At 34.8% G+C, this 10,563-nt stretch overlaps 1 protein-coding gene across 1 annotated transcript; it reads right to left on the bottom strand.

Annotated features, from left to right (window-relative positions):
* Positions 1-7,441: 7,441 nt before the first annotated feature.
* Positions 7,442-8,898, bottom strand: LOC117626205 (scopoletin 8-hydroxylase). The gene is made up of 3 exons (XM_034357862.1): positions 8,357-8,898; positions 7,871-8,216; positions 7,442-7,709 (listed from the first exon to the last, which is right to left on the bottom strand). The coding sequence occupies exons 1-3, from the start codon at positions 8,857-8,859 to the stop codon at positions 7,446-7,448; spliced, it is 1,113 nt and encodes a 370-aa protein (XP_034213753.1). The 5' UTR covers positions 8,860-8,898; the 3' UTR covers positions 7,442-7,445.
* Positions 8,899-10,563: the final 1,665 nt, after the last annotated feature.

The following is a 10,563-nucleotide window of genomic DNA, read 5'->3' as shown; positions in this document are numbered from 1 at the left end:
AAATCTTGTCATTAAAAACCTCCAAATAAAAAAATCCGATTAAGAAAAAAGAGTGTCACAGCGCCTCTGATATGAACTAAATATATATAAAAAACCTAGCCCAACTCCATATCTCTGGCAAGGCTTGACTCCAGCCAAGGCAGAGCGACATCTTCCCAAGCAAAAGTAGTTCCTTCCGTTAATCCAAACCGTGCCAACTCATGCGCCACTCCATTGCCGGATTGGGGTTGATAAAGCACACTTGTAACCGCCAAGTCTACCATAAGTCGAAGAATATCCTCCACCGTGTTCCCAACATGTGTGGAGCCAACACTATTGCATTATATCTCCTCATTTTTAGCTTGCGGAGCCTAGCAAACGAGGTCGTAGAATCTGTTGATTATTGGCTCAAACAAGTCAAAAGTGTAGAACTTTTTTGATGATTATTTGACTCAAGATTGCACCCATGTGCAATGTTGCTTTTGGCTATTTATTTTGGTAGTTGGCTGATTGGCAGACAAATTGCATGGGAATACATTAATTATTGGACTTTGGCTAATTGATTGGTCTGACTTGATTAGCAGCCCACCCGTTGGCTTCTTTGAGAAGCCACTCATCCTTTGGCTATAAAAGGGAAGCAGTCCAGTAGAGAGAATAAGCTGCACCAAAGAGAGAGCAAAGAGAAGTTGGCAGTAGAGAAGGTGAGAGAGGAAAAATAATAGTTGGGCAGTAAAACAATTTGTGGCTGTTGTTGGTTATTTTTTCCTTTCTCCAAATTGTACTCAATTTGTAATCCCTTTATATTTTTGAGTGTGTGAGTTTGGGTGTATTTGGGGTTTGGGTTTTTGAGTGTTAAATATTATTGTATTCTCTCATTTGATTATAGTGGATTATTCCGTCGTCACCAAACTGGATGTAGGCATTGCCGAACCAGTATAAATCTTGGTGTTCTTGTTGGTGTTGTTTTGTTTTTTTTTTTTTTTTATCTCTTGCCAGTTGTTGTTTTATTTTCACTCACAATTGGTTGATGCTTCCGCACAACAGAATCAGATGTAAATATTCATTTTTTTTACATTTTCCGGCCAAATGCGCTATATTTGCATTCATTTTCACCCCACCATTGAACCAACTTCCTGCAACTTTGGATGTAAATATCATTTACATCTCCTTTTACACCCCTGCAAGGAGATGCTCTTAGAATCCGAATTCCCATGAAGTTGTTTACTGAACTATCTAGAATCATGGTAAGAATGATAGTGATTCCTTATATGTTGTTTACTAAAATCTCATGGATCATAATTGAAACCAATTTGATTACTAAAATGTCCTTGTTGTTGGTAAAAGTGTATGGCAAATTTGAAATTTTAAAAAAGATGGATTCCTGATGGTTAGTTCTCCAGGAATTAGAATACCATATCCCACTCAAGAGTCCAATTCCTCCAAAATTAGGAGTTGAATTTTTTATTTTGCACGGGCCCCACTTGCACTTTCATTCCTTTATGTGAAGTAAACACATGAGTAATCCGGAGTCCAACTCTTTAGGGAAATTTGCATAAATACCACCTCAATTTTTAGGCATGTGCGCTATTACCACATGAACTTTTATTTTTTATTTTTAAGCACCTGAACTTTGTAGAGTGTTGCAATCCACCACCTATGTCTAATTCCGTTAAAATTTCCGTTAAGTAGAAGGTCATTTTCGTCAATTCACTAAAAAACTAATTTTAAAAAACCTAGTTTTAAAAATAAAAAAGAAGGGATATAGAAGCAGAGACAGAATGGAGACTCTGACAGTGTTTGGCGGAGCAAGTCCATGTCACTACTACATTTTACACTTTGCGCGACGAACATAATTTCGTCGCGCAAAATACATTGTAGTCGCACAAATTTTAACGCGACAAAAACTTCGTCGCGCAGAATCCGTCGCGCAAAGATCGTGAAGAAAGACTTTGCGCGACCAAGTTTTTTCATTGGTCGCGCAAAGTGACTTTGCGCGACGAAAAAATATTGGTCGCCAAAGTAACTTTGCGCGACGAAAAAATATTGATCCCGCAAAACTTTGCGCGACGAAAAAATATTGGTCCCGCAAAACTTTGCGCGACGAAACACATTGGTCGCGCAAAGGCTTGCGCGACGAAACAAATTGGTCGCGCAAAGGTTTGCGCGACGAAAAATATTCGTCTCTCAAAGTTTTGCGCGACAAAAAACATTGGTCGTGCAAAGTCTCAAAAAAATTTAAAAAATAAAAAATTCCCGCGTTCCATTTTTGGTACCCGCCCACATTTTTAGAGTCTTGCGCGACGAACACTAACGTCGCGCAAATATTTGCGCGACGAAATATTTTTTTGTGTTTTAAATTTTTTTTAATTAAAATAAACTAATTTTTACTTTTTATTATTATTTCTTTAATATTAATTTATTCAAAATTTTTACTTTTTAAATATAATTTAATTGTATGATTTTTTTAAATCACTTTAATTTAAATTGATATTAATTTAATTATAGTAATTTTTTCAAATTTTTACTTTTTAAATTTAATTTAATTGTAAGATTTTTCTTAATTACTTTAATTTAAATTGACATATTCAAAATAAAATTACATATGAAAAATAGTGATCAAATTATCCAATAAATATTTATATATATATAATATTCAAAATGTACACATGAATTAACAAAGTAAAATAATAAAATCCTAATACAAGCATATTGTGGTGGTAGTGGTGGATAATATGTTTTGATAGCTTCCTAATCCTCAACTTTAGCCATCAAAGTCTCAATGATTACCTACAAAAAAAAACAAATATGGTCAAATAACAACAACAACAAAAAAAAAGAATGTATAATCTCCCCTAAAATTGTTATACCACAAATCCAACCCAAACTCCAATCTCTCCCCTTTACTCAACCCCAAACCCCACACAAACTCAAAACTAACTCCAAAAACACATATTAATGAAAAAAAAAAAATTAAAATTTGGAGAGAATATACCTTTTGGCAAGATTGAGAGTGAGTGAGAATGAGAGGGAGAAGTGAGAGAATTAGATAAGATAGTGATAGAGAGATGAGAGAGTGAGAGATAGTGAAAAGATAGATGAGAGAGTGAGTGAGAGTGAGAGAGAGTGAAGAGAGAGATGAGAGATTAAGTGAGAGGAGTGAGTGTGAGAGAAAGGGTGGGATTTGGGGAGAGGGAAAGAGAGAGGAGAGGGAAAGAGAGAGGAGAGGTAAGAGTAGAGAAAGAAATTGAGAAAATGGTGGAGGAGTTATTTCGGTTTTTAAAAACCGTATCACTTTGCGCGACGAAAATACGGTTGGTCGCGCAAAGTTTTGCACGACGAATAAAGAAATATTGGTCGCGCAAAGTCTAAAAATTATTTTTTGAAAAAAAAAAATTCCCGCATCTCATTTTTGGTACCCGCCAAAATTTTTAAATTTTTGTGCGACGAAAAATACATATTGGTCGCGCAAAGTCTAAAACAATTATAAAAAAAATTCCCGCGTCCCATTTTTGGTACCCGCCCAAATTTTTGCGCGACGAAAAATATTGGTCTCGTAAAGTTTTGCACGACGAATATAGGAATATTGGTCGCGCAAAGTCTAAAAAAATTATTTTAAAAAAAAAAAATTCCCGCATCCCATTTTTGGTACCCGCCAAAATTTTTAAATTTTGGTGCGACGAAAAACACATATTGGTCGCGCAAAGTCTAAAACAATTATATAAAAAAATTCCCGCGTCCCATTTTTGGTAACCGCCCAAATTTTTGCGCGACGAAGAATGTATATTGGTCGCGCAACGTTTTGCGCGACGAAACATATTGGTTTCGCAAAGTTTTGCGCGACGAATATAGTAATATTGGTCGCGCAAAGTCTAAAAAAAATTTTTTTTTAAAAAAAAAATTCCCGCATCCCATTTTTTGTACCCGCCAAAATCTTAAAATTTTTGCCCGAGGAAAAATACATATTGGTAGCGCAAAGTCTAAAACAATTATATAAAAAAATTCCCGTGTCCCATTTTTTGTACCCGCCCAAATTTTTGCGTGACAAAAAATATTGGTCGCGCAAAGTCTAAAGTTTTTTTTTTTTAATTTTAAAAACCCGCGTCCCATTTTTGGTACTCGCCCAAATTTTTTGAGTTTTGCACGACGAACTGTTGGTCGCGCAAACTTTTGAGAGATGAAAAATTGGTTCGTAGCACAATATTTATAAAAATAATTGTTATGAATAATAAAAAATAAAAATATTTTATTTTATGATTTAAAATATAATTAAGGTGAAAGCTACTTAATAAATGTATATACTATTCAATTTCTTAAGTGTTATATGTACAAAATAAATAAATTTAAAGCTACTTAATAAATAAATATATACACACACGCACACACACACACACACACACACACACACACTTCAACGATCTAACCATAAGACTTGTTTGTATATACTTCAAGATCGTATACCCCAAAAATCAAAAAAAACAAACATTCAGAGATCTAGTAACGGGACAAAAATTTTCGATAGTTATAAATGAAAAATCACGATTTAACGGTTATTTTAACTCCGATTTTGATGATTTTTTTACAGCTACACTCCTTGACCCTATATGAATACAATGACTGAATTTGATCTTCAATTTAAAACATTTTGCACTAGTGGATGCCACAAAATCTTATGTTATATTTAACAAAAGTATAAATAAACTCTTAATTGTTAGTGAATATATTGTTTTGATGGCATATGCATTCTACGAAACTAGTTTCAATGATCCAACCGTCAAACTTGTTTTTTTATACTTCGAGATCATATACGCCAAAAATCGAAAAAAATAAACATTCATAGATCAAGTAACGGGACAAAACTTTTCGACGGTTATAAATGAAAAATCATGATTTAATGGTTATTTTAACTCCGATTTTGATGATTTTTTACAGCTACACTCTTTGACCCTATATGAATACAATGACTGAATTTGATCTTCAATTTAAAATATTTACACTAGTGGATACCACAAAATCTTTTGTTATATTTAACGAAAATATAAATAAACTCTTAATTGTTAGTGAATATATTGTTTTCATGGCATACACATTCTACGAAACTAGTTTCAACGATCCAACCGTCAAACTTGTTTGTTTATACTTCGAGATCATATACGCAAAAAATCGGAAAAAATAAACATTCATTGATCAAGTAACGGGACAAAACTTTTCGATGGTTATAAATGAAAAATCAAGATTTAATGGTTATTTTAACTCCGATTTTGATGATTTTTTTTACAGCTACACTCCTTGACCCTATATGAATACAATGACTGAATTTGATCTTCAATTTAAAATATTTACACTAGTGGATACCACAAAATCTTATGTTATATTTAACTAAAGTATAAATAAACTCTTAATTGTTTGTGAATATATTGTTTTGATGGCATATGCATTCAAAAAAACTAGTTTCAACGATCCAACCATCAAACTTGTTTGTTTATACTTCGAGATCATATAGCCAGAAATCGAAAAAAATAAACATTCAGAGATCAAGTAAGGGATAAAACTTTTCGACGGTTATAATGAAAAATCAAGATTTAACGGTTATTTTAACTCCGATTTTGATGATTTTTTACTGCTACACTCCTTGACCCGATATGAATACAATGAAATAATTCGATCGTCAATTTAAAATATATATTTTCTAACAAAAACCCAATCCGAAGAACAAGAATATATTTTTCTAATAAAAATCCGATCCGATCTAAAATAATAAATTTAAAGTTACTTAATAAATATATATACCGTTTAATTTCTTAAGTGTTATGCATACAAAATAAAAAACAAAAATAAATTGGTTTAGGTGACAAAATGTTTGCATTACGTCATGGAAAAATTTTTAAAAATATTTTTTTATTTTATTTATTTTTATAAGGACTTTGCGCGACGAAGTTTACTTTTCGTTGCGCAAAGTCACTTTGAGCGACGAATTATTTTTCGTCGCGCAAAATTGGTCGCGCAAGACTTTGAGCGACGATGTATTGTCGTCGCGCAAAAGTTTGTGGCGCGAAGTGACTTTGCGCGACGAATTATTTTTCATCGCGCAAAAGTTTGTCACCCGAAGTGACTTTGTGCGACGAATTATTTTTCGTCGCGCAAAATTTGGTCGCGCAAGACTTTGCGCGACGATGTATTGTCGTCGTGCAAAAGTTTGTCGCGCTAAGTGACTTTGGGCGACGAATTATTTTTCGTCGCGCAAAATTTGGTCGCGCAAGACTTTGAGCGACGAAGTTTCAAGTTTCGTCGCGCAAAGTGACTTTGCGCGACGAATAGTTTTTCGTCGCGCAAAATTTGGTCGCGCAAGGGGTTTTTTTTACTAGTGTGTGTTTGCTCACCGTTCAACGCTCAGCAGCTGAGAGAATCTGCAGCTTATCTTACGACCACCACAAGAATAACCGTTTTCTCATATTTCCCATCTCGTCCTCATGCTAAAAGCCTCCCCAAACCTCGCAACTTTCTTCCCCACTTGGCTGCTTCATTGGAACAAGTTGATGAGACATACAAAATGGTGAAACCTGATGGAGTTCAGCGTGGACTTGTGGGAGAGATAATCTCAAGGTTTGAGAAGAAGGGGTTTGATAATCCAAGAGACAAAAGCAGAGTGTTTGTGGTCGGGTGTGGTGGGGGAAAGGGTTTAGGGTTTGGGGTAATGCGTATAATTAGGTTAATTTTATTTTTTAAATTCTGTTTCTTTATAATTCTTTTTAGTCAGTAATTGACGAAAATACCCTTAAATTTAATGGAAATTTTAATTGAGTTAGACATAGGTGTTGGATTACAATACTTTACAAAGTTCAGGTGATTAAAAATAAAAAATAAAAGTTTAGGTGGTAATAACGCACTTACCTAAAAGTTCAGGTGATATTTATGCAAATTTTCGTTTGATTCCGATTATGAATTAATGATTCACAAGATAGTAAAATGTGGAATAAAATATGTACGTGCATTATTCAATAAAAGTAAGAAAAATATACAGTGACAAATTTTATCATTATATACGATTTTAATAATGATTTAATAAAATTCTTAATGCGTAGTACTTTTATTCAATAATATGTGAATAATACATACATGCATTATTACGTTTGAAAATACAAACGAATTCATCAATAAAATTACAATACAATATAGAAACTTGCCAAAATATCATATTGGGAGAGGATAAAAACGAAAATATCGCCGATATTATCGATTTGTAATACTATAGCTTTTGGATGAACAACAAGGATTTTATACATTCATAAACTCAGCGCACAGCTTACTGAAACTATAGAGTTAAATACAGTGTTCCTCTTTATTCAATCAAAAGAAGCAAACTTTAGTGTTGCATAGGCTTCAACATCCAAGTAATTTCAACTCTTACACAAATGGAGAATATCAGGAGAGCAAGCACCAAATAAAGTAAATACACCAGTTTCTTTGCATCAAGTGGAGGTGGAGCTAATAATAATCTGTGCATACTCAAGAGACTTCTTCCCCGCATGCGCATTGCCAAAAAAGTTGGTCATATAATCTTCAAACACCACCTCACGGTAACGAGCAACTCCATCATTCTTCACCACCTCAGGGAGTGGCCCAATTCTTTCTGTTTGCTTTGGGATGGTGAAAATTGGAACAGACACTCTTGATTTGGTGCTTGTGGTACGCACTCTGTGTTCAGCACTTTTGTACCTTCCATTACTAAGTATCTATAACAAAACAATCACATGTGATGAGATGGTTAAATATCTGTAATAACATGAGCTCTACTAGCCACACTCGTCTTCTACGCTGAGTTTGATTGGTGGCTCTCGTATTATGAAACAGGCATACTATTAAAGCTTAATCTAATGGATTGTAATTAATTAACCTGTAATGTATCTCCAATGTTGATGACCAGAGCACCAGGGACAGGTGAGATCTCAATCCACTCTCCCTTTCTTCCAGCATCCATGTCTTCTTCAACTTTCACATACAAACCACCAATTCCATCTTGCAGTAGCACAGTTAAGGTTCCCATGTCCGAGTGACGCCCAACTCCGACAGTGAGTTCTGGATCAGGGCATGTTGGGTAGAAATTCATGTTAACCATCCTCAAGCCAATGAGCGCTTCAATTTTTGAGTCTTCTAGTGTCACTCCAAGCTTTGCAATCAAGACTTTCAGTATTTTCTTTACCATATCCATAGAAAACTTCAGGTACTCAAGTGCAACTTCCCTACAAATTTCGTGGTGATAAACAATCAACTCATCTAGTTGATGTTTAGTTTGTCCATGAAGTGTAAAAATGTGCGTATATATATTATGAGACAATGTGACAGGTTATGTTATCAGATCATCGATATGAACTCTACTTACTTGCACTCGTTAGGCCAGTAAGTGAGAGCATCAACATCACTGGAATACACCATGCTTACATAGTCCTTCCACTCCAATGCCTTCTCCTTCTCGGGCACAAAGCTCGTCCCATACTTCACGTATGGGCTAGGGCTCACACCTTTCCGATAAGCAGCCTTCTTCTCCGGCGCCTGCCCGAAGAAATCATGTGCAGCATTTTTAAGGGACTCTAGCAACTCCACAGGCATGCCGTGGTTCACAACTTGGAAGAACCCAAGAACCTCAGCAGCATTAACAATGGCATCTGCTACTTGGTCATGGTCAGGCCCATCTAGCTTTGACAAATCGATTGGTGAGAGCTCATCTGCATAGATTGCATTTAGCTTCACTATGCGCTCATGGGGCGGTTGTATGTATTGTTCAGGCACTTTCGATAGGCCTAAGTCCACCATGCCCTTTACACCATTGCCATCTCTGACAACAAAGTTGAACAGTGAGTTTCCATCTTCGAAACTTGGAGCCATTGATTTTTGTGTATGGGGTGGTTTTTGGTGGAGAGCTAGATTGATGGATATTGAATGGTGCAGATGGTTTGATCACAAAGGGTGACAATAAATACTTGAAGCTCATTTGACTTGTACTCTCTGAATTTAATTCTCACAGGCACGGGACTGCTTTAGCCAACTACCACCTGTTGACTCAAATTTAATTAGATAATACTAGAAGGAAAGGTTCAGGGCTTCTGAGTAGGTTTGCAAGCAAACAAAATGCTGAATTCTGTGTATAATACTTTATACCACTTAGCTATGTCATGCTTAAATAAGGTCAATGAGAAAGAAAAAAATTATTTGAATTAGGAAGAGGATTTGCTTTGTGTAATTTTCAACCTCTGGTCATCCATAACGTTTGGCCTAAAAAACACAACGCTTTAGCAAAGAGTGGCAAGATTTACCTAATGTATACACCACAAACAATCAAAAACTTATTATCTACAAAGTTACTAGTATGTGAGTCGATTGAAATTGTTAAAATATTAGTTGACAAGCACTCGATATCATTACGGAAAGTCGCCAGAAAATGAAAGGCTCATCAAAATTTTCATTGGTGATGATGTGTTAATGATTGTATCGATTTCATTAAATTAATAACAAAATAATGTGATTTTTAATATCTCTCATATATTCATAAATTCCAAAAATCCGGAATTCTGCTTTTGATTTCTCTTACACCTCTTTCCATAACTTGACTATATTCTGTTGTGCTGTAAACATGAACATAAATTTTATTTCGAAACTTAAGCACAATTTTATAATATGGATAAACAAACATGTCAAGTAGACCATTTCTATGTGACATTGTAGCATCACAATTGCATGCTAAATGTAACTGGAATTGATCATGCATGATGCGCTTAAGCTGAGAAATCATGTATATGGGGTTGGGTATAGCCAGGTCTTTGACCACTGATATAGTCCAGTAGTCAAGCCCAGCCCACAAGTCTCACACACGAAAAGATTGAGATGGATACCAGAAATAAACAGTATCCATGATTAGGAATTAATAATTTATTAAAAATCAGACCAATACATATGACTATCACTCATCGTGTCCCACGTGTAGGGCACTAGCCACCTACTCAAAATTTTCTGGTATCGGTGTATCGGTGTTTTTCATGCCGGATTAACATTTGAAGTTGAGTTTTTCTATTTAAACCTCGTATTTTTCTTATTTCATCTCAACATTTAAATTATTAAGATTTTAAATTTTATTATTGTGTAAAAAGAAAAAAAATGTCATTGAACTTAATACTTAAGTTTTAGAAAAACACAAATTTCTCTACACCCTATTGCTTGAGAAAATGTCAGCAGATGTGGAGTGAGATTTTATTCCTGAAAACATGGCCTGTGGAAGACAACAAAACTAGACTTAATTTATCTCCATAGACAACTAGAATCTATGTATCTGATAGAAACAGAATTTCAAGGCAGTGACAATTAGTAACCAAGCATTTAGTTTGAGTTCATATATTCAGTTTTTTTCTTCATCAAGTGCCAAGACTATGAAGAACAACCACCTAGCTGCTTCTAGTGAAAGAAACCAAAAGAAAAGGACCTGCAAAAGATAAACTGATATGACCAATTCAAGGGCTAAAACTTGTAATTGCCAACATGCTGAAGTTCTAATCGCCAACATTCTCAATGGGGCTAGTTAAATCAGTCTTCTACTGT

This window comes from Prunus dulcis, chromosome 4, assembly GCF_902201215.1.
Source record: "Prunus dulcis chromosome 4, ALMONDv2, whole genome shotgun sequence".
Taxonomy (NCBI): Eukaryota; Viridiplantae; Streptophyta; class Magnoliopsida; order Rosales; family Rosaceae; genus Prunus; species Prunus dulcis.
This window is presented reverse-complemented; position numbering and strand designations above follow the sequence as displayed.

Bases quoted from the DNA above. Each gene is read 5' to 3' on its own strand.
- LOC117626205 (XM_034357862.1), bottom strand. From the start codon at position 8,859: ATGGCTCCAAGTTTCGAAGATGGAAACTCACTGTTCAACTTTGTTGTC. The intron at 8,217-8,356 runs GTAAGTAGAGTT...CGAAATTTGTAG, and splicing joins TACTGGCCTAACGAGTGCAA to GGAAGTTGCACTTGAGTACC. The intron at 7,710-7,870 runs GTTAATTAATTA...GTTTTGTTATAG, and splicing joins ACATTGGAGATACATTACAG to ATACTTAGTAATGGAAGGTA.